We start from the raw sequence: 25,408 nt of genomic DNA on the forward strand, positions 1-25,408 counted from the left end.
CACACACACACACACACACACACACACACACACACACACACAAAAGTACAACTATTACACACACGCTTTCTTTCGCTCTCTCCCTCCCTCTCCCCACACAATCATAGACCCCTACAGTATACTGATACATGCACATATTCCCTCTCTCTCTCTCTCTCCCCTGTGTCCCAACGTTAACGTCACCGCTGTCCCCAGTGTCCCCCAACGTTAACGTCACCGCTGTCCCCTGTGTCCCAACGTTAACGTCACCGCTGTCCCCTGTGTCCCAACGTTAACGTCACCGCTGTCCCCAGTGTCCCCCAACGTTAACGTCACCGCTGTCCCCTGTGTCCCAACGTTAACGTCACCGCTGTCCCCTCTGTCCCCCAACGTTAACGTCACCGCTGTCCCCTCTGTCCCCTGGCGTTAACGTCACAGCTGTCCCCTGTGTCCCAACGTTAACGTCACCGCTGTCCCCTGTGTCCCCTGGCGTTAACGTCACAGCTGTCCCCTGTGTCCCAACGTTAACGTCACCGCTGTCCCCTGTGTCCCCTGGCGTTAACGTCACCGCTGTCCCCTGTGTTCCAACGTTAACGTCACAGCTGTCCCCTGTGTCCCAACGTTAACGTCACCGCTGTCCCCTGTGTCCCCTGGCGTTAACGTCACCGCTGTCCCCTGTGTCCCAACGTTAACGTCACCGCTGTCCCCTCTGTCCCCTGGCGTTAACGTCACCGCTGTCCCCTGTGTCCCAACGTTAACGTCACCGCTGTCCCCTGTGTCCCGACGTTAACGTCACCGCTGTCCCCTGTGTCCCAACGTTAACGTCACCGCTGTCCCCTCTGTCCCCTGGCGTTAACGTCACAGCTGTCCCCTGTGTCCCCTGGCGTTAACGTCACAGCTGTCCCCAGTCTCCCAACGTTAACGTCACAGCTGTCCCCTGTGTCCCAACGTTAACGTCACCGCTGTCCCCTGTGTCCCGACGTTAACGTCACAGCTGTCCCCTGTGTCCCCTGGCGTTAACGTCACCGCTGTCCCCAGTGTCCCAACGCTAACGTCACAGCTGTCCCCAGTGTCCCGACGTTAACGTCACCGCTGTCCTCTGTGTCCCCTGGCGTTAACGTCACAGCTGTCCCCTGTGTCCCCTGGCGTTAACGTCACAGCTGTCCCCTGTGTCCCCTGGCGTTAACGTCACAGCTGTCCCCAGTGCCCCAACGTTAACGTCACAGCTGTCCCCTGTGTCTCAACGTTAACGTCACAGCTGTCCCCAGTGTCCCCTGGCGTTAACGTCACCGCTGTCCCCTCTGTCCCAACGTTAACGTCACAGCTGTCCCCTCTGTCCCCTGGCGTTAACGTCACCGCTGTCCCCTGTGTCCCCTGGCGTTAACGTCACAGCTGTCCCCAGTGTCCCAACGTTAACGTCACCGCTGTCCCCTCTGTCCCCTGGCGTTAACGTCACAGCTGTCCCCTGTGTCCCAACGTTAACGTCACAGCTGTCCCCTCTGTCCCCTGTGTCCCGACGTTAACGTCACCGCTGTCCCCTCTGTCCCCTGGCGTTAACGTCACAGCTGTCCCCTGTGTCCCAACGTTAACGTCACAGCTGTCCCCTCTGTCCCCTGTGTCCCGACGTTAACGTCACCGCTGTCCCCTCTGTCCCCTGGCGTTAACGTCACAGCTGTCCCCAGTGTCCCCTGGCGTTAACGTCACAGCTGTCCCCAGTCTCCCAACGTTAACGTCACAGCTGTCCCCAGTGTCCCCTGGCGTTAACGTCACCGCTGTCCCCTGTGTCCCCTGGCGTTAACGTAACAGCTGTCCCCTGTGTCCCGACGTTAACGTCACCGCTGTCCCCTCTGTCCCCTGGCATTAACGCCACCGCTGTCCCCACTGTCCCCTGGCGTTAACGCCACCGCTGTCCCCAGTCTCCCCTGGCGTCCAGACACTGACATGCAGAGAGAGACACACATGGTGTCCGGTGCATCTCTTGGGTGCTAATGTAAACATGACAGCGAACACAGACAATGGCCAGAGGGTCAACCACAAGGTCGCGGGGGGGGGGGGGGGGGGGCAAATGACTTGTGTTACCCTGGCACACACACACACACACGCATCAATGTAGGTGTAAACAGACACACACATATGTGTACAAACTTGGCACCCTGTACGTAATCAGTGATGCACCAGTGCCCAGGCTCGTACACACACACACACACACACACACACACACACACACACACACACACACACACACACATACACACCTACAGATGTATATAGTTGGCACCCTATATATAATCAGTGATGCACCGGTGCCCGCCCAGACACACACACACACACACACACACGCACGCACACACACACACACACTCTCTTAGCTGTCCATCGTGTTCGATGATGACGCTTGCTCCAGGGATGGGGAGAGGGGGGGGTGGGGGGGGGGAGTTAGCGACGCTGCCGCTGGTGCCACTTCTCGTGGGCGTTGAGTCCGATCCTTGAGCCGCACACCCGTCCACAGATGGCGCAAGGGAAGCCAGATACCTGGGGGATGCCAGCCGCCCGCTGGTGTCGTTGCGTGCGCCTCTCAGATCTTCGGTCTTGGTTCGTTTGGTGTATTTGGGAAACTGCAGTGGCACAAGTGACTTGCCAGGCTGATCTGTCGAGTGCCAGAGTTTCAAGCTGCGTGATGTTTGCACACTTTAGGACTAGGAGGTCCCTGGTGTAGTCCTTAAAGCGTCTCTTTTGGCCTCCAGCAGCCCGCTTTGCTCCTCTCAGTTGGCCATAGAGGACTTGGCGGGGCAGGCGGTGGTCAGGCATACGTATGGTGTGCCCTATCCAACGAAGATGTTTTTTGGCCACAGCTGCGGCCATACAGATTGAGTTGGTGTTGTTGAGGATGTCTGTGTGGGGGACTCGATCTTCCCAGGTCAGGCCGAGGATCCTTTGGAGGCAACGGATGTGGAAAGCGTCCAGGTTGGTGATGTGCCGGCGGTATGGGGTCCAGGATTCTGCTCCATAGAGCAGAGTGGAGAGACATACTGCGTTGTAAACGGCAACCTTGGTGCTGATCTTCAGGTTTCGGTTTTCAAAAACCCTGCTGCGTAGGCGTCCAAAGGATGATGCCGCTTTATTGATACGTGTGTGTATCTCCGCGTCAAGGGAGCAGCATGAGGACAGAGTGGAGCCGAGGTAGGTGAAATGATCCACTGTTTTGAGTGGAACACCGTTTATGTGAAAACTGGGAGGTGTAGAGGTTCGGGAAGTGAGTTGGGACATGACTTCGGTTTTTTGTATGTTGACCTGGAGACCGAAGGATTGGTACAGGCTGGATATGGTGTCGAGAGCATGCTGCATAGACTCTGGACTGTGAGCTAAGATGGCACAGTCATCAGCGTACTGTAGCTCACATACTTGGCTCACATACGCACACACACACACACACACACACACACACAGGAAGTGGAGCACACACACAGTGCAGGTGATTAGCACACGCTGGCTCTCTGGAGTGTGTCCTGTTATTCCTGTTGTTCCTGGTTTCCTGATGCGTCACGCCGCGTTGGCTCCACTCACTCGTGTTATTGTTTGAAAGGAGAGGATGTTGCCCTCAGAGCGAGGACACGCGACCTGGAGCGCTAACCTGCGACCTGAAGCGGTAACCTGCGCTCACGCGACCTGAAGCGGTAACCTGCGCTGACGCGACCTGAAGCTGTAACCTGCGTTCACGCGACCTGAAGCTGTAACCTGCGCTGACGCGACCTGAAGCTGTAACCTGCGCTCACGTGACCTGAAGCGGTAACCTGCGCTCACGCGACCTGAAGCTGTAACCTGCGCTCACGCGACCTGAAGCTGTAACCTGCGTTCACGCGACCTGAAGCTGTAACCTGCGCTGACGCGACCTGAAGCTGTAACCTGCGCTCACGTGACCTGAAGCTGTAACCTGCGCTCACGCGACCTGAAGCTGTAACCTGCGTTCACGCGACCTGAAGCTGTAACCTGCGCTGACGCGACCTGAAGCTGTAACCTGCGCTCACGTGACCTGAAGCGGTAACCTGCGCTCACGCGACCTGAAGCGGTAACCTGCGCTCACGCGACCTGAAGCGGTAACCTGCGCTCACGCGACTTGAAGCGGTAACCTGCGCTCACGCAACCTGCAGCGGTAACCTGCGCTCACGGGACCTGAAGCGGTAACCTGCGCTCACGGGACCTGAAGCATTAACCTGCACTCACGCGACCTGCAGCGGTAACCTGCGCTCACGCGACCTGACGCGGTAACCTGCGCTCACAGGACCTGAAGCGTTAACCTGCGTTCACGCGACCTGCAGCGGTGACCTGCGCTCACGCGACCTGCAGCGGTAACCTGCGTTCACGGGACCTGAAGCGGTAACCTGCGCTCACGGGACCTGAAGCGGTAACCTGCACTCACGGGACCTGAAGCGTTAACCTGCGCTCACGCGACCTGCAGCGGTAACCTGTGCTCACGGGACCTGAAGCGGTAACCTGCGCTCACGCGACCTGAAGCGGTAACCTGCGCTCACGCGACCTGAAGCGGTAACCTGCGCTCACGCGACTTGAAGCGGTAACCTGCGCTCACGAAACCTGCAGCGGTAACCTGCGCTCACGGGACCTGAAGCGACCTGCAGCGGTAACCTGCGCTCACGGGACCTGAAGCGGTAACCTGCGCTCACGGGACCTGAAGCGTTAACCTGCACTCACGCGACCTGCAGCGGTAACCTGCGCTCACGCGACCTGAAGCGGTAACCTGCGCTCACAGGACCTGAAGCGTTAACCTGCGCTCACGCGACCTGCAGCGGTAACCTGCACTCACGCGACCTGAAGCGTTAACCTGCGCTCACGCGACCTGCAGCGGTAACCTGCACTCACGCGACCTGAAGCGGTAACCTGCGCTCGCTGCAGGTCGCGTGAGCGCAGGTTAGCGCTTCAGGCCGCATGAGTGCAGGTTAACGCTTCAGGTCGCGTGAGCGCAGGTTACCTTGGAACCTTCGAAAAGCAAATTCACTCATTCCTAAATGTATATCAGCATTGTTCCACAAGTTAACCCCAACAATAGAAATACATCTCCTTTCTTAGCTTTTTGAACAGTAAACCTACAAATTGACTGCAGAGAAGCGTGTGCCAGAGTGCTTCCGGTGATGACGTCAGTGTGAGAGAGACGCTTCTGCTGTTCTCCCCAAACCCCACAGAGAAAATGTTAGTTTAAACACTACTTATAGTCAACAAAGTTTTAATCCATGGTAGAGTTGAAGTAACCCTAATAATGTCAACCAACGAGGAAAAGAAGAAGAAAGGACAAGGACGCGCCGCAATTGAAACTCGCTCAGCGACAAACAAACAGGATGACGCCGAAGTTGAACTTGAACCTGGCGCTGCGGGTGGTCGCGGCGAGGAAAGTCAATGGGAAAACATTGCGGCCCGTGTGGTTCGCGATGTGACTGAAAAGATAAGTGCCCTGATGGACCTAAAGCTTACTGCCCTGACTGCAACACTGGAGGGCTTTAATAGCCGACTGTCAGACAATACCAAACGCATTACAGAGGCGGAATCCCGCATCTCAGCGGCCGAGGACAACACATCAATAATAGAAAACAGACTGAAAAAGCTGGAAAAAACAGTGACAACTCTGCAACAGCGGGCGGAAGATGCCGACAATCAAAGCCGACGTGAAAGCGTTTGTATTATGGGTTTGAAAGAGGGGACAGAGGGCACACAACCTGTTAAATTCTTCGAGACCTGGCTTCCAACTCTGCTTAATATCGATACAGAAAAAGGCAGTGTGAAGATTGACAGGTGTCGCAGGCCTGCAGGAGACATCCAGCCTGATAAAACCAGACCTGTGGTCATAAAATTTCAAACTATGCGAGATGCACAACGAGTTACGACAGCAGCACGGGCGAAAGGCGTACTGAACTACGAGGGCAATAAACTTCTGATCAGACCAGACATCTCCTATCAGACCAGGATGGAAAGACGTAAATACAACACCGTGTGTGATCAGCTCATCAAAAAAGGGATACGATTTAAAATGCGCTTCCCTTCGAGACTAACTATTACACACAACGGCGAGGACCACTCTTTCAAGACCCCACAAGAAGCGGAAGACTTTCTGAAAGGCGTGGATTAAAGGTACTGCCCACCCAACACATGGATCGGACTGATGGAATGCGCTCATGCAGAACGGACTGAGGTCTCTCTCTCTCTCTATCTCTCTCTCTCACTCTCTCTCTCTCAATCTCTCTGTCTCTGTCTCTGTTTCTGTCTCTGTCTCTGTCTCTGTCTCTGTCTCTCTCTCTCTCTCTCTCTCTCTCTCTCTCTCTCTCTCTCTCTCTCTCTCTCTCTCTCTCTCTCTCTAGTTTTGTTGCTTTTTTTTTTTTTCTTTTTTTCTTCCCCATTTTTTATACTGGCACACTTCACATTATACTGGTATAGGTTATTATGTATTATTACATGGCGTTTTCACATTCGCCGAAATGCTTGCTTGTGATTGGTCAATAGCCCCCCGACAGCGGTCATTATTTTTCAATAATGACCGATGTGGGACAATAATGACCGATGTGCGCAGCTGTTCGCAATCAAGCCCACATCAGTGCAGCAAATCAGACACACCTGCCGCGGCTGCACTGACAGCGGAGTGTGTGTAGATTACAGCGGAGCCAGAACAGAGGCTGCCCGCGATAATAATAATCACTTTATTTGGGCTGACAGAGCCACAGAACAACTGCGATTTGTCAAATGAATTAGGTATATTGTTAGTAAGTTAGCCATGTAATAAGCGGGATAATGTATAGCTTTACTCGGTCATTGTCGCAAAATAATTGACCTTCACTGACGTTTAAAACACCTCGCCGAAGCGGCTCGGTATTTTAAACTACGTGTCGGTCAATTATTTTGCGACAATGACCTCGTAGCTATACATTATCCCTTACTTAAAAGACTAGTTTTTATGATTGAAATGTCCAGCTTTGATTTCAGACACACAAATATTAGGGCTCCCCCCCCCACAATGAGTTGGAATGGAGTAGTCTGGATAAAACTATGGCAAGCATATCTATAACCTATCGAGTGCTACAGTAGTTCATGGTTATGATGATATTTTTTTTATAGTCACCGTAATCTCCCGGGCTCTCCCCGCCTTTCTTCTTTTTTTTTTCTTTTCTGTTAATTTAATTTGTATCACTTTATCTGATATGGGCTATACAGCTTCATGATATGCTTTAGTCACGTGATTTATGGTTTAAATACTCTTAACTCCTTCAGATATCAAACAATGGATTCAAAATCATGATTATAGATCAGTGGTACAACTATCTTTGTCTTATTATTATTATTATTATTATTATTATTATTATTATTATTATTATTATTATTATTATTATTATTATTATTATTATTATTATTATATGACGAACCAGAGGTTTATCACATAAAGGGAGTCAGCACACGTGATTTCAATTGAACAAAGAGTTTATTTAATCCTATCTAAACAAATAATAATCGAATTAAACAACAAAGGTATTTATCAGAATGGACAGAGGTTCCAAGTTGGTTCACTTGGTGGTAGGTACTGTACAACCTGTCCTGTTTGATGGGGTAAGCAGATGGGAGAAGCAGATGGGAGAAGCAGCCAGAAGGGATTAGACAGGGGAACATATATACTGGTTGTGCAGGCAGCTCTCTGCACTGCACAGGTGCTTCAAATTGGGGTAACAACCTACCCACTCCACCCTGCTCTTTGAGTCAGAAGACTCCCCATTTGCAGGTGAAGTGGGGGTCGTCAAAATTATTATATATCCCCCCCCCCCCCCCCCCCCCTCTTCTCCTGATTGCAATTTTTCCTTTAACTCCATAATGGCCACAATATGTGGACAAAAATAATGGTAATAATAAATAAGAGGGATTAAACAGAAGAAAATGGTCATACTATTTTTGGTCAAATTATCGGATGCGAGTAGCCTATATTATCTTTAAATATCTGATTGAAATTACACCTACAGACAAGGAGTGAAGCTCCAGTACTGTTGGGTTCTGTAACTATTTACTACCAATTGATACGGCGGTGTGGGGATGGGGGGGGTGTGCGGAGAGGGGCCGATCTCTGTAGGGATTTTATCACTCGGTAGATTGGCCTTTTACTCTCCCGCCGCGGGACTCCTCTCAGCTTCACTGGAACGATGTTAATCATTTTAGCCCATCCATTAGGGATGGGCCGTATGTGTTTTATGTGTAACCCGTCTGTACAAGACGGTAGGGTTATTTTGTTTTATGTACTTCACCCCCTCCCCCCTCCGTTCACCTCCTCCTTATTCCAGCCATTTAGAGACCTGCCCACATTAGCTTCAATAGGCTCCCAGTACGCACTCATGCAACACATTATGTATTATATTAGTTTTTGACATGAGTGATCTTAAAATTATAACCCTCAATGTGAAGGGTATAAATAATGTGGTCAAGCGTCAAAAAATATTGTCCTATCTGAAAAAGGAAAAATGTCAAATAGCCTTTTTACAGGAAACTCACCTGTCTGACATAGAACATATGAAATTACAGCGTAACTGGGTAGGCCAGGTATATCACTCCTCTTACAATACAAAAAGCCGCGAGTAGCTATTCTTGTACATAAGAATCTCCCATTTACCCTAGAAAAGGCGGTGTCTGACGATGAAGGGAGATATGTCTTGCTATCAGATTTCCTTTATGGTGAACATATCCTTCTGGGCTGTGTATACGCTCCTAATGTATTTGAGGCCTCCTTTTTCTCTAAATTACTGTCTGCAATATCCGCATTCTCAATTAACTACACCATCATCGGGGGAGATTTTAACTCCGCTCCCAATGCAAGTGTTGACCAGTCATCCCCACGACCTACCCCGTCTCGTAAAAGTGTCAGACTTGGAGAGCTATGTAATGATTTGGAGCTATTTGATGTTTGGAGAGTACTCAACCCAAGAACAAGAGACTTCACTTTTTTCTCTCGACCTCACCAGGTGTACTCTAGAATCGATTTTTTTCTGACGTCTAGAATGATATTGGATAGGACTAAGGAGTGTATAATAGGCACACAGACGCTCTCGGATCACTGTCCAGTTAGCCTGACTCTCCACATGCCCTATAGGGACCCTGCCAGTAGACAATGGCGTTTGAATCCTTCTTTGATGAGCAGCCCCCCGTTTTTGGAATATATTACTAACAAATGGACGTTTTTCTTCTCTGTAAACAAAACCCCCGGGATGAGCCCCTCCACATTATGGGAGGCAGCAAAGGCATATCTCCGGGGCTGTATTATCTCGTACAATTCGGCTCAACGAAAAGAGGCCATCAAAAATCAACTGGAACTTGAAAAATTAATCTTAAAATTGGAATCTGAATGTAAACGTTCCTGGGCAAAAAATTTGACAAAACAACTAGATGCCGCCCGTTCATCTCTAGACCAACTTCTGACAAAACAAGCTAAGTCCACCATCTACGCTGCAAAGCACCAGTTCTATGAATCGGGAAACAAACCAGGTCGACTTTTGTCTCGACTGGCTAAAGGTAAACAGAATTCTAACACAATAACCTCCCTCAAAGATGACAACGAAGTTAGCCATCACACCTCTAAGGATATAAATAGAATTATGAAATCCTTTTATCAAAAGTTATACTATTCAGAGTGTGGAACCTCTGACTTGCAGAGGAAAAACTTTCTTGATAAAATAACATTTCCATCACTATCTGAAGAACACAGAGAGTCTCTCTGTAAAGATATAACAGAGGAAGAAATACTCAAAACGATAAAAACCCTTAAAGGGGGTAAGGCCCCAGGCCCAGACGGTTATGGCCCAGAATTCTATAAAAAAATGAGTAAGGTTATAGTCGGACCTCTGAGAGAGATGTATGCAGACTCATTACAAAGAGGCAGTCTTCCCCAAACTCTGAACTTGGCTAATATATCTCTCATCCTTAAAAAAGATAAACCAGCCAACGTGTGTGGCTCTTATAGGCCCATTAGCTTGATAGCGGTGGATAGTAAAATACTCTCCAAATTATTAGCAAGGAGGATAGAGGGACTGCTGCCTCTGATAATAAACCCAGACCAGACAGGTTTTGTACAAGGCCGACACTCCATTGCAAACGTGAGGCGGTTACTGAATGTTATACAGTACTCTAATCAGCTGAAACACAAAGCGCTAGCAGTGTCACTAGACACACAGAAAGCTTTTGATAGAGTAGAATGGCGGTACCTGTTCGACGTCATGGAGAGATATGGACTTGGAGGGGATTTCCTTAAGTGGATTCAAACCATCTACCACTCTCCCGTGGCCTGTGTCCTTACCAATGGTACCTGCTCTCAGCCTTTCCCCTTGGCAAGAGGCACAAGGCAAGGGGACCCCCTAAGCCCATTACTGTTTGCCGTAGCACTCGAACCGCTAGCAGAGGCTATCCGGTGTCATCATGAAATTGAGGGGGTCTCACTCACGACAGGGGGCACCCCCCACAAAATAGCTCTATATGCAGATGACATTATACTGTTTCTGTCCTCCCCGAAGAGGTCAGTGCCTACTGTCCTGTCAATTGTTAAAGACTTCGGCGCTATCTCAGGCTACAAAATTAACCAAAGTAAATCTGAGGCAACGCCACTAGGAACCCTGACCCAATCAGACATCCCAGATAATTTTCCTTTTAAATGGACTACGTCAGGATTCACTTGGCATTAAAGTCTCTCCCAACTTAAAAGATATGGCACGCCTGAATCTGGCCCCAGTCACCACAGCGGTTAAGAGAAATCTGGAACGGTGGCATGACCAACCACTATAGGTCTTGGGACGGGCGAGTCTAATAAAAATGAACATTCTACCCCGCCTTCTATACCCCTTACAAATGCTTCCCATATGGGTATCCAAAAAGATATTAAAGATCTGGAGAAGGCTTTTTCTAAGTTCATTTGGCATGGAAAGAGACCCAGGCAAATATTTAAAATCTTGCAGCTACCAACCAGTAAAGCGGGCCTTGCCATGCCAAATATACTCTTTTTTCTTTTTTTTTTTGATCAATTTTTTTTATTATTATTCACATGAAACAAGACAACACATTAAACACAATCACAATACATAGAACTTCACAAGAAAATAACAAAAACAATAATAATACAGAATAACAATTTATACAGACAAAGAGAAAAGAAAACAGAGTTCAACCTTCTAAATTTTAAATCCAAGGGGTACTATCCAATAAATGGTCTTTCCCAGTGTTCAGCCCCGATTCCCGGCTGTGTGACCCTATATTAATAAAACGTACATCTCCAATTCACCACAAGGACCACTTTTTGAGAACACGACCCGAAAACAGAGCAATGAACCTTCATGACAAAACAAAAACCTGTAGAGGTGTTCCATAGACTCACAGAGACCGTGTAAAAGTGACCAAACAGTGAAGAAATAGTTAAATAGCTGCCCCCCCATAAAATCCCCAGCTAAACTCAAGAGGACAAGACAAAAGACAAGACAGACAAAACATTTCCTCCCAAGAGACCCCCGGACTCACCCGAACACGCACCTCAACCCCGCTCAGCCGCACACGGCGGTCCTGACCTTTTCGGCTGCTGCAAACCACAGGTCAATACCTGCCTGTCCCACCCCAATCACCCACGCCGTGGATATCTCAAGATAAATCACATCCAATAGTGTTCGGGACCAGTTAATCACTGTAAGCTTCTCAGGCTCCTTCCATCTCATTGCTATTAGCTTCTTAGCTTCTTCGCTGCTGTGACACCCGCTAGGACAACCCTTTTTAGTTGAACGGACGCAGGTAGTGTCGTTATATCGTTCAGGAGTAGCGTAACAGCTGTGAATGGGATAGTTAAGCCACACCGATCTGAAAGTTTGTCCGTTATTGACCTCCAGAAGCGGGCCACTGGTGGGCAATCCCAATACATATGCATATAAGTGCCAGTGGCCTTTTGAGAGCACAAAGTGCACCGAGAGTCAGTTATCAGTCCCATAGCAAATAGCTTCCTAGGTGTAAGATAGGTCCTATGAATATAATTAAAATTAATTTGCTGGTGATTGGGGTTGCGGGAAGATAATGCCACATTTGCCCAAACATCATCCCAGTCAAACTCGGGGTCCAACTCCGGGATATCCACCCGCCAGATTGTATCCAATGATACATTTTTATACGTGGATTGAATTAAGAGCGTATAAAAGTCTGAGACAAACCCTCTGGAGGTCGTCCTGTCCACTATGAGCCTGAGGAAGGGGTGTGGGTGCAAAGCTTGAGCCCACGGCACGCCATGCGCCCTCAGCGCTGACCTTAGTTGAAGGTAAAGAAAAAAGGACTCGCCGTGAAGATCATAAAATTCTCTTAAGTCCTGAAACGCACGGAGGCCGTTCTTATCATAAATATCCTCCAGAGTATGAACTCCCCTCCTCTGCCATTGAGGAATATTAACCGGCTTGTGCCCAACAAGTAATTGCTGGTTATTAAAAATTGGAGAGTCCAGGTGCCATGGGCATTTAACCCCACACGACCTCTGTACATTACGCCACGTTTGGATCACGTGAGTTATGATCGGTCCATACCTCAGCCGGCATTTCGAAAATAGAGACAGTGGAGTACACCACATCCTGCAATCTTAGCGGTGAGACCGCCGCCGCTTCTAAGGAGCGCCAAGATACAGCATCTACAGGGTCTAGCCAGCACATCAGAGGTCTCAGTGAGAAGGACCAGAAATAAAGCTTAAAATCAGGGATTGCGAGGCCCCCATCTTGTTTCCTATGTTGAGTAGTAGCTCTTTTGATTCTCGGGCGTTTGTTATTCCAGATAAATTTAGATACCATCAATTGTACCTTGCGCCAGTGGTCTATTGGAGGGGGCAGGGGGAGCATTGAGCTAACAAAATGTATCCTAGGCAGAACGTTCATTTTGATTATGGAAGCTCGGGCTTGTAGGGAGTTAGGAAGGGACGACCATCTGTCTAGATCCTGGCGTATTTTATCATAAGTACCCGTGAAGTTGTACTTAGTAGTTTGACTCAGCGTGGGGAATATCTCTATACCTAAGTATTTAAAATGTTCCACTATGGGGATATCAGCTGGTAGTCGCACCGCCTTGGCCAGCTCATTAAGAGGTAGGCAGGCTGATTTGTTCCAGTTAATCTTAAAGCCTGACAATTTACCAAAGTCGTCGATTATTTCCAATAATTTTGTGGCCGACCGGGAAGGGTCATCCATAAAAATCAGTAGGTCATCCGCATAGAGAGCAATTTTGTGTGGTGTATTATTGATCATTATGGGGACGATGTCCTCTGATTGCCTAATAAATTGGGCCAATGGTTCGAGGGAAAGCGCAAATAGTCCCGGGCTCAGAGGACAACCCTGTCTAGAAGATCTGGAGACTGGGAAAAGTGTGGAACAGTTTTTGCCTGTCAGTATCATTGCCGACAGCGAGGCATACAGGACTTTAATGATATGAATAAAATTCTTTCCGAGACCCCCTTCCACAGGTATGACCATTCTAGTCTGTCAAACGCCTTCATGGCATCCAAAGACAGAACAGTGGACGAAGCTGTATTGTCTTTACTGTTATCGACTACATGCAACAGCCTTCTAAGATTATCTGCAGCCAGGCGCCCCGGGATAAAACCAGTTTGATCGCAGTGTACCAATACCGTCATAAATCTCTGCAGGCGGCGGGCCAGCACCTTGGCAAACACTTTTAAGTCGGCCCCGAGAAGACTCAAGGGCCTATAGCTACCACAATCATTGGGATCTTTGTCCTTCTTGAGAAGTAAAGAAATCAGCGCCATGTTGACATCTCTTGAGAACTCCCCCTGTTCGATAGCGTAATTGATCATATCGAGCATCAATGGGCCCAGTTGGTCCCAGAAAGCTAAATACACCTCGGGTGGAATACCATCCCAGCCTGGTGCCTTACCCCTCTGCATTTCAGCGATCGCCTCCCTTAGTTCCATAAGGGTGATCGGTTTCCCCAGTTCCTTAGCCTCTTCCTCAGAAATGTGGGGTATCTCAAGCCCGCCAATGAACGATTCAAATTTAGAGTCGTTGAGATTAACCTCTGAGCTATATAACTGTGAGTAAAACTCTTTAAAAGTGTCGTTGATCTTTTTCGAATCAGTAGTGATTGTACCCTGTCGCGTCTTGATCGAGGGGATATCCGAGAAATGATCATTCAAGCGTATTTTCATTGCCAATAGATGGCTAGGCCTGGAGCCGTGAAAGTAGTAATTTTGCCTTGTCCTATGTATCAAGAACTCAGACTGTTGTTTAAGTATGGAGTTTATTTCCTTCTTGACTATCTTACGTTGTGTGTTTAGTCGTTCACTATAGTTAGTTTGCAAAGATGCTTATAGATCTGCATATAATGGTTCCAGTCCTTCTAGTTTTTTTGATCAGGATTTACGTAAGTTGGAGGAGAAAAGTGTGACATGACCCCTGATAAATCCTTTCAATGCGTTCCATAGGACCCTGGGGTCATCGACCGTGCCAACATTGATCTGCAAGAATTCAGCTAGTTTACTCCCGAACTCAGAACAGAAATCATCGTTCTTTAATAAGGTTGAGTTAAAACGCCACCTGGGAGCTCTCATGGAGAGCCTGCCAAAGGTTGCCACAAGGAAAATCCCCTTGTGGTCCGAGAGAGCCAGGGGAACCAATGAGACGTCGAAACTATCAAACAAATTAGGGGATGCAAATGCATAGTCTATTCGAGAGAAGGTTTTGTGTCTGGCAGACAGGTGAGAGTAATCCTTGAGGGTGGGATTGGATAAGCGCCATAGGTCTGAGGGCCTTAGAGGACCGTTTTTGGTAGCTTGTTTCAGAGGGCCCGGACCTATCCATCTCCGCATCCCAGCACGCATTAAAATCGCCACCCACAATGAGAGCGTATCCAGTAAGTTCCAACATATTCTTCGTGATTGTATTATAGAACGCTGAATCAAATGTGTTAGGGGCATATAATGCTATTATTGCCATCTTCCTATGAGAGAACTCAACTTTTGCTATAGTAATCCTTCCCTCCGTGTCCGACCACACATCCAGGACTTTGATATCAAGGTTACGTCTTGTAACTATGACGACTCCTTCCGTCTTATCATCGGCTGAGGATGAGGAGATAACGTGATATTGTCGATTTGCTAGCCTTGACACATCACCCACCAATAAATGCGTCTCACTAAGGAGAGCAATGTCAATATTTCTTCTCTTCAATAACCAAAGGACACTGGCACGCTTGTGTGGGGCGTTAAGACCTCCTGCGTTCCAAATTAAAATATTCAATTTAGCCATGGTCGAGTTTGTCTAAATGCGTAAAGAACATACCAGTGCAGCCAGGCTGAGTACAGAGGCGCTGATCCAGGCGGGCCCAGACGGTCAATCCCAGGAGTTCAGAGGAGGAACAATTACACACATATAAGACAACAGTACATAAAACACATAAAAATACCACCCCAGTTACAACCCCCCCTCCTTCTACTCTAAACCCTAACCCACCCGTCCTATTATAAGCCCTCCTATACCCACTCTCCAATCCCCTCCCTATGCCCCATCCACTAAGGATGGTCATCTTCCTATCATTTCCCACTGGAGTCATGGATCCAATAAGACGCTCCCCACTCCGACCCCCCTCTAGATAAACCCCTGATTAAACCCCCACTAGTCCAATAAACACAAATAATAATAAAAATAAAATACAATAAAGATATCGGTCAACCGATCTTCTCCTACCGGAGCCCAAAGCTCAAAACAGCCTGGATATAAAATAAAAGCATACTAGAAGTTAGTTAAGGACCCGATCACCGTTGAATTGTGCGAACCGATGACACTTAAACAACCAAAGTGCGTAAATATTAACGGGTCTCGAATGTCTCAGCGCAGACGTTAGACGCAGCCCGCTAGCTAGCCCGAGGCTAGCGCGTAAGCTAGTGATGAATCCGGATAGCACGTTAGAGTCTGTTATGTACATTGTTCAGCTAGCTCGTTAGCTCCCAAAGAGGCGATACACAAGTACGACCATGAGGTCAGCATTAGCAAGTAACAGAAGTCATTGGGAAGCCCCGCTAGTTGGATGGGCAGTGGACAGTTAGCATGTCTAGGCATGACAGCATGAATAGTCGGCCCTATCAATGTATTCAGGCCCACATCGTCAAGTCACTCACCCGTCATAGATATCAAGCTACAGTCTCGGCTATCCCCTCGAGATATTCCTTCGCTTTAGCCAACGACCAAAATGAACGCCGACCATCGACCTTATCCAACACAGATAATTTCGTGGTAGCGAATAGCGTGGGCCTCAGGCCTAGTTTCCATAGCTTGGCCAGGACCACTTTGTATTCGCCTATCTGTGCTTGAACCTCCGGCGTAAAGTCTTCGAAAATGGCCACTTTGTGATCGCCAAGCCTTAGATTACCCCTTCTGGCACGAGCCGACCGCATGATGAGTTCTCTCTGCTGTAGCCTGTTCAGCTTGACAATGATGGGCCTCGGTTCCTTGTTCACTCCAGGAGTGGTCCTGCCCGCTCTGTAGGCCGATTCACATACGGGAGGGGAGGGGAGGACGTCATTCCCCAGTATTTCTTGCAGCAATTCCGGCATGGTCTCAGAGAGACGGCCTTCCCTGCTGCCCTCCGGTACTCCAACAATCCTGATGTTGTAGCGTCTCTCCCGGGACTGTATTTCCACAATTACAGACTGTAGTTTGGCAACTTCGGCCTGCCTAGCCAGCAGGGAGAGCTCCAGATCCACCATCTTCTCGCCCTGTAATGAGGCCTTCGTCGTTAGCGCAGCTAGTTCGATAGCATTAGCCGAGGAGACAGCGTGCAGCGACTCCATCTTGTCTATCAACGGGACGACCGCCAACCTTATTTCCTCTGATATCTCTCGATGAAGGTTATCACAAAAATCGGCCAGCACTTTTCTTTGTGTTTCAGCGAAGCGTGTCTCAGATTCTGCATGGAGCTTGGTCATGACCGAGAGCACAGCTTCGCTTATCTCCCCGACACCGGGCGATGGTGCGGCCAGGCCCGGTGGTAGTTTGCTGGCTGGAGCGCTCATGGATCTGGTTTCCACCACCGACATCGCAGAAAGTCGAAAAAAGTTGACGACAGTAGTTGAAACTCGACGACTTAACAAGCAGACAAAAAACAAATAAAAATAAAATAAAGACTAATGGGGAAAAATGTATATTTCACACGGTAGAAGGGAGCTCACGTGAAACACGTCTACTCCATGATGCCGGCTCCGCGCCCCACCCCAAATATACTCTTCTATAACTGGGCCTGTCACGCTCGTTACATCTGGGAATGGTTACAAGCCTATCTACACAATAAGAACTGTGTGGACTCGTGGGGCTGCTCACCAAACTCACTATGGGCACTGGTAACCGGTAATAAAGATAAGATTCATAGGGAGATACGAGGCAATCCAATTATCTATAACTCTATCAGAGTGTGGCGACAGATTACCATCTACACAGGGAGAGGAGACCTAAGATCATTGCTAATACCAATCTCTAGCAACCATGAATTTGGACCTGGGCGCAGTTCGGCCATCTTTAAGACCTGGCACTCACTAGGGCTTCGGGTATTGGGGGATCTGTTTAGGGATGGTGTGTTGGTGTCGTTTCAGCAACTGCAAACACAATTTAACCTCCCAAGAGAAATTTTTTTTGGTTTCTTGCAAATACGACATTTTATTAACTCACTACAGCTGCCAACGCCAATGGGCTCCCTTTACAGTAAAACAGAGAACTTCTTATCCAACTGTAGTAAGGTATCACATTTCATCTCGCCGTTTTACTCACTGCTGTACTCACTGGACTCACAGGAGTTACCATCCCTCCGCAAACGGGAAAGAGATTTTAACAGTGAATATATTGAAGATTGACTCAGTTAAAAAGGTTTATACTTGTAACTGACTAAGAGAAACACAATATAAAATTCTTTACAGATTACACATCACACCTGTGTTACTAAACAAAATGGACCGTTCAATATCTCCATTATGTTCGAAATGTCAAACAGATCTGGGCACCTACTATCACTACTTTTGGGAATGTAAGTGTATATCCAGGTTCTGGGGCCAAGTGGCACGTGAGCTGAGCGACATTTTCAAGGTGAAAATAAAGAAGGATCCAGGAGCTTTTTTACTGGGACTCCCATTAAAGGAAAATAATTTGACACCCTTACAATTCAAACTATTTGATAAACTTCTGCTTTCAGCCCGGAAATGCATTCTGATAAACTGGATTAAGGATAGGCCTCCATCCATACAGATGTGGTACAGAGAGATCTTCGGTGTGCTACCCCATGAAAGACTCTGTGCAATGCATAGAGGCAACGACGCTTCCTTTCAGGATGTGTGGGCCCCACTATTGGACTACTTTCCTGCTACAATTTCTCAGATCCTTCTAAAGGCCCAATGCCCCATTGTATGGACAGACTTTGGATAGAAAAAAATTATATATGTATATATATGTATGCCTACATGTGAATGGGCTCGAGGCAAGTGCAGTACTGTGCAGTGCCTGTCTGGGTTAGATTTCCTTTTTTTGCTTGTTTTTCTTTTGGATCTGTTTTTGCTGGCATGATGGCATAGATGAACTGGAGGACCCCCCCCCCCCTTCTGTCCCAAATGTGTGTTTTGTAATGTAAGTAACTTTATGTGAAAAATCTTTTAAAAAACCAATAAAAATATCAAAAGAGACAAGTTGACTGCAGATCCCAAATGGTGTTGATTCTAACTCTCTCTCTCTCTCTCTCTCTCTCTCTCTCTCTCTCTCTCTCTCTCTCTCTCTCTCTCTCTCTCTGTCTCTCTCTCTCTATCTCTCTCTTTCTCTCTCTCTCTTTCTCTCTCTCTCTGTCTCTCTCTCTGTCTCTCTCTCTCTCTCTCTGTCTCTGTCTCTGTCTCTCTCTATCTCTCTCTACTTCCTCAGAGTCTCCACGCCATGGAGAGTCATGTGATGATCAAGTTCCTGCCCACCATCCTCAACCAGCTGTTCCGCGTGCTGACCAGCGCCGCCCACGAGGAGGTGGCGGTCAACGTGACCAGGTAGGTCCTCCTCCCTCCCTCCCTCCCTCCCTCCCTCCCTCCCTCCCTCCCTCCCTCCCTCCCTCCCTCCCTCACCCACGAGGAGGTGGCGGTCAACGTCACCAGGTAGGTCCTCCCTCCCTCCCTCCCTCCCTCCCTCACCCACGAGGAGGTGGCGGTCACCAGGTAGGTCCTCCTCCCTCCCTCCCTCCCTCACCCGCGCATCCGTCTGCTGACACCAGAACTGACTCGCTTCCAGCCCCGCCTCCAGCCCCGCCCTCTCTGCTACGTTTGTCCCGAGGGAAGCGACAGTTGTGGTTGGAGGATCGAAAACAGAGGGCGGGGTTTGAGATGAGGTCAATCGAAGAGATCTCTTCTCATCTGTGTTGTTTATCTGTTGATTTGTTTTGTTTTAAAGACTATTATAAAGGTTATAAGATAAGATATTTCTTTATTGATCCCCTTGGGGAAATTCGGGCGTCATAGCAGTGTGGGGGGGAGGGGAGGTCCAAGTATGGGCAGGAAAATAGTAGAATGACATAAATATAGGCAATAAAAGTATCTGAATATAAAAATATGAGGGGAAAAAATAACAGTGTAAAGGATATAATTAACTCAGAACTCAATATAATTCATTTCTTAGAATTGAAGACTAAGAAATGTATTGTGCTGGTGTGACCGAACCATAACCCTAACCCCTCGCTCATCTGTGTGTTGTTTTAATAATGTAAAGTTTATCTCATGGGTCACCTTTGTGGCCACGACATTATAAACATGTCATTGGTTCATATTATTGTTCCCTTTCTCTCTCAACATGTCGCTCTGCCTCTCCGTTCTTCTCCCCAGAGTCATGATCCACGTCGTCGCCCAGTGCCACGAGGAAGGGCTGGAACATTACCTGAGGTCGTACGTCAAGGTGACACCCACAGCCTAGAGACTGTACTGTAGCTCAGCAGCTGGTCATTGAGGGTTCATAATGTATCCGGGGTGGAAACATGATGAATTGAAAATGGGGGACCCTGATGTAAACAAGACGAATGTCTTTCTCTGGTCTGCATCCCCTTAACAATTGTGTGTATTGAGTTGTACTGTACTGTACCCATTCTGCAATCTGTTAATTAAAGTTTTCATTCAATCAATCAATTCAATCAATCAATCAATCAATCAAACCAGATAGTAATAATAGCCTGTTGATGTAAACTCACACCTAAGATGGAATACCCCCCGTGTTGCTGCGTCTGTCTGCTGACATGAGAGTAGACCTAGCCCTCAAACCCCGCCCTCTCTTCTTGATCCTCCAATCACAACTGTCACAATTTAGAGAGTTGAAGATTGATTGATTGGTGATTGATTTAATTAATTCATTGATGTATTTGACATTTCCTCTTTAAAATATGGTCGCACACAACCACAGAACAATCACACACAGGTGGAACAGTCGCACACAGAACAACCTTGTGCAAATATAATGGTATTGTGCAAAAATCAAAGCAGATGAGGTCTGCATAACACAAGTTTCAAGTTCAAGTTTGTTTAATAGTTGGTATAGTAAAATACAGAATACTTTTCCATTGGCGACTGATTGGCGCAGTGGGCAAGGCGCTCGCCTCTAACGCAGGAGATGCTGGTATCGAGCCCAGCTCTCTGCGTTGCTACCGGCTTGTCCGGTCATTCATACTAACACAATTGGCAGTGTTAGGGGTGGGGAAAGCCGGTGGGTGGGGATTGGACGTTGTGGACAGCGACTCCTACAGGTCGGTTTGGTGACGCCGGTGCAACGGAAGCAGGAAGTAGCGGGGGCAGCGTGAGCCTCCCACGCGTTACTCCTCGTCACTGAGAGTTCGAGCTGCTGTGGTGAAAAGATGCGACAGGCTGCCTCCTCGTGTACCGGAGGGGACACGTGATGCAAGGCTTTTATCCTCACTACAGCCGACCAGTGGGAGGCATAGTCTAGCAACGTTCAAGACAGGGGAGGGAAGAATTGGATATATGAAATTGGGATGGGAGAAAAATAGAAAATGGGGAGAAAAAGTGGATTAAAAAAAAAAGAATACTTTTCCATGAAATGCTTTTTCCTGTATGAGCCCCTGAAAGTGTGCTAGATAAAAATAGATAAAAAGTATAAAATAGAAAAAGTCAAAAGTACGTAAACAAAAAGTGTTCAGTCAATATACATATATACATATAAAATACAGAGTAAAAAAAGAGTAACAGCGAGGTACAATGCAGAAATGGGATCAGGTACAAACTTAGGGTAAGGTGCAATGAGGTATGAATTGTAGTGCAAATCTCTTTACTAATAAATATAAAGTGTGTTAAAGTGTCTAAAGTGAGTAAAGTGGGTGTTAAGGTGAGTGTTTGTTTAAAGTGAGTGTGTACATGTGGATGTGTGTGCTGTGTGTGTAGATGATGGGTTGTTACATATAGTGTCATTGTCGTTGTGCATCCTGATGGCCTGGCATCAGGCTTGTTTCCAGGATCGCAGCGAGATCTAAAGAAAGAGAGCAACAATAATCTGGGTGCTTTGTGTCTCTCCTCATCGCAGTATGTCTTCAAGACTGAGCCCATCGCAGCCTCCACGTCCAGGACGGTGCACGAGGAGCTGGCCAAGGCCATGACCGCCATCCTGAAGCCCTCCACGGACTTCCTCACCAGCAACAAGCTGCTCAAGGTAACGCTGTGTAGAGGAACTCACGTGGTGTAGGGATGATAATAATAATAATAATAATAATAATAATAATAATAATAATAATAATAATAATAATAATAATAATAATAATAATAATAATAATAATAATAATAATTCATTTAATTTATAGAACGCTTCTCGGTAACCCGAAGTCACTGACGGTAGGCAGAGAGAAAAAAGAAAACAAAGAAACATAGAACCACGGGGGAAACGGGGAACAATATGAAATACACAGGAACACAGAGCCACAGTAACAAACAACAACAGGTTGGAGGGGGGGGGGTTATGGGTAGGGAAGGTTGAAGGCTATAGGGAGAACAGGTGGGTTTTGAGACGGGATTTGAAGGTGGAGAGTGAGGGAGAGTCTTTGATGGTCTGAGGGAGGGAGTTCCAGAGTCGGGGTGCAGAATGGGGATGGGTACCGAATCAGGTACTTTTAAGGGTACCGACCGAATCACATCGGTGCTACCGAGTAGCGATTCACGTGAGATCCACCGGTGCCACATTTCGGTATAAAAAAAAATAAAAATTAAGTCCGATGACGTCAACGTTTCGTTTACCACGAAACCTATGAAGTGCCTGACGTCAACGTTCACGCGCACAATACACGCTTACCTAGGGTTTGACTTGATTCAACAACAAAGCAGTCGGGGCGATGGCAAGCCGAAAACGGTCGCAAGTGTGGAGACTAAAGTACAGAAAAAAGCTACCAGTATTGATTCACAGGTACCGGTACCGGTATCGGTTCAAATGTGAATTACTTCTTAGTAGTAGTAGAATCATGTAGTAGTAGTAGTAGAATCATGGCCGCCTAGTTATAGTTGAAAGTGGGGGTGCAATTTTTTTATTTTTATTTTTTTAGCATGCAAGGGGTGGTTTGGAGGGGGTCCGGCACGTCCCCCTCCACGGCAGATATTTTTTTCATTTAATGAACCTGTACGTGCAATTTCCTGCAATATAGAGCCTTCAATCTTGACCAATAAAGCTGCTCTTTTCACTATAAAACTCAGTTCATATTGCAGTATGATAGCCAATTACTATAATAATAATAATATATTAATATATATATATTTATATACTGTATATATACTGTATATTTTTTTTTTGCTCTTTTATTTTTATTAAATCAATCTCCTTTCAAATAGGCCAAGTTTTTAATAAGAAAGAGAGAAAAATACCAACAAGGAACAATAACAGGGTCTGCTGTAAATATAGCCTATTTTGTGTCTTAATTTGTTATGTTATCCTACACTTTAAGCTGTCTGATATTTCCATTACCTGTAACTCTTGGGTCTCTTTCTCTCCTTCTCTGCCTCCTCCCTGAGTCTGCACAGTCACCATATCATTCTACATTAAGGAGAGCAATACACATATGAATACACTGAACATCATTATGAAACATTTCTATTGCACCCTTACTTACAATTCATTATGAATTGAAAATGGGGAACCCTGATGTAAACAAGACGAAAGTCTTTCTCTGGTCTGCATCCCCTTAACAATTGTGTGTATTGAGCCGTACTGTACTGTACCCATTCTGCAATCTGTTATTGATTGATTAAAAATGTTATTAACATATTGCAGAATGGGTACAATATAGTAAGGCTCAATACACACAATTGTTAAGGGATTTGCAGACCAGAGAAAGACTTGTTTTGTTTACATCAGGGTCCCCCATTTACAATTCATAATGAATTGTAAGTAAAGGTGCAATTAACACTGTGCAATCCATTATTTGTGGAGCCCGCCCTTTAAGTCTTTGAGCTATTAGGCTACTAGGGTTCTTACTTTGCATTTTGGTGTACTGAAAAATGCTCCGATGTCTGTATTCTTTCTTTTTTCTGCCATGTTACCTGGTTGGCTGGACACACACACACATTTTCATTTCAGGTATTGTACCTTAAGATAATTGAACATCTTGATTTACCGTAAATCCTCAAATATAGGACGGGTCTTCTATTTACCTCAGCTGCAAAGAGCACCAGGCCTTTATTAGAGAGGCTTATATAAGAGGCAGGCCTTAATTTCTAAAAATGACACTCATGGACATAATCCCTTCATTTTCAGACTTTTATTGCATTATTATTATTATATAAAAAAAAACAAAAGTAAAATCCTTTTTTTTTTTTTTTGGGGGGGGGGCCCTCGTCACTAAAGGCCCACGGGCCGCGGCCGTCGTTAATCCGGCCCTGCTCGCGAACGTTAAAATTTGCAAACGAAGTCAACGTTATCCAGCTGACGACACCACATATCTAGATATATGACAACGTTAGCTAGCGGCTAGCACTAAAGCTAATGCCAACCAGAGGGACACTTTGTTATTATTATTATTATTATTGGTATGACCAGATGGCATTTCGGGATGTGAAACACTTTTATTGTATTGCGTGGTAGAACCTCTACCACTCAATAGTAAACGACATGTCTAACATAAATAATCTTAACAATCATAAACAACTTACTGGAAAATCCTGCCTGCCACCAAATGACACACTTCTGTGGCCTTTGAATTTACACTCAGCCTACCTGCAGCCCAGCGCCGTGCGCCACTACTGTCTGCTCTGCTGGGGGTTGGACTTGGAGAGGCACTGGATCAAACCATATGGGGGAGCAGGGGGGGGGGGTCGCAATCTTTGGAAACTTAAAAACTTGCTATTAAGTGTCATTGCGTATTATTAATTTGATTGAAATTACGTAGTTATGGTTAGATTTATATATGGGAGGGGGGGGGGGTATATCATATTTTTCATATGATCAAAAAGTGGGGGAGCAAAATCAGACGTTTGCCCCCCCATGTTCAATAGTCGTAGAGCAGCTGCTTCCCGTGCTCTATTGCGCAGGCGTCTATGGTAGTAGTAGTAGTAGTAGTAGTAGTAGTAGTAGTAGTAGTAGTAGTAGTAGTAGTAGTAGTAGTAGTAGTAGTAGTAGTTGTTCTTCTGTTTTATCATGTTGTCTACGAACCTTTTGGCAGATAGTTGGCTCAAAGCCTTGCCTAATGAACAATGTTCATGCTGTTCAAATCAAATCAAATGTATTTGTAAAGCCCAAACTCACAAGGCAATGCCCCCATGGGCCGGACACGTCTTCTTTATACAAGTCAAGAAGAAACATCACAATAAATCAAGAACAAAGATCCACCATAAAATCCAAATAATGCAACGACATTCCCCAAAGAAAGATAAGGAAAAACTCACTAAAAACCTAGCAATAGGAAAAGAGCACCACAGGCGATGTGGAGGAGAGAAACCTTAGATAGGCTGTTCGAAGGGGGATCCCCCAACTTGGATGTCGGTGATAATATAGCATGCTGTTCTGTCATTTGTCCGTTTTTGTTACTCTAACCTACTGTACTCTAAGCCTGAACACTGTTTAACTGTTAATACAACATGCGTTTCCTCTTTAGGGCTGACTGATGTTTTTCTCTGTGTCCTGCAGTACTCCTGGTATTTCTTCGAAGCCTTAGTGAAGTCCATGGCCCAGTATTTGATTGAAAGTTGTAAAGTGAAGGTAAGGTTGACTTGACTCTATGGCTGGACAACATATAGAAAAACATCAATTTCACCATATTCAGAAAGACTAGTTATGTACAAAACTAGTTATGCACTCAAGACTGTAGCATCAAGACTGTAGCATCAAGACTGTAGCACTCAAGACTGTAACACTGAAGACAATTAGCCAACAAAACTGTTGATCACGATTCCCAAAGCTTTCAC

General features: G+C 46.6%; 1 protein-coding gene across 2 annotated transcripts in view; it reads left to right on the top strand.

Annotated features, from left to right (window-relative positions):
- Positions 1-25,408, top strand: part of LOC311229007 (dedicator of cytokinesis protein 9-like) — a 502,654-nt gene that overhangs the window by 360,677 nt on the left and 116,569 nt on the right. For both annotated transcript variants that reach the window (XM_084314997.1, XM_084314998.1), the window contains exons 24-27: positions 18,912-19,027; positions 19,853-19,922; positions 21,552-21,677; positions 25,131-25,202. In XM_084314997.1, the coding sequence (XP_084171123.1) occupies positions 18,912-19,027; positions 19,853-19,922; positions 21,552-21,677; positions 25,131-25,202 (384 nt within the window). The remainder of the gene's footprint in view (positions 1-18,911; positions 19,028-19,852; positions 19,923-21,551; positions 21,678-25,130; positions 25,203-25,408) is intronic.

The sequence above is a fragment of the Notolepis coatsorum genome, assembly GCF_963971535.1.
Source record: "Notolepis coatsorum genome assembly, chromosome: 5".
Classification (NCBI taxonomy): domain Eukaryota; kingdom Metazoa; phylum Chordata; class Actinopteri; order Aulopiformes; family Paralepididae; genus Notolepis; species Notolepis coatsorum.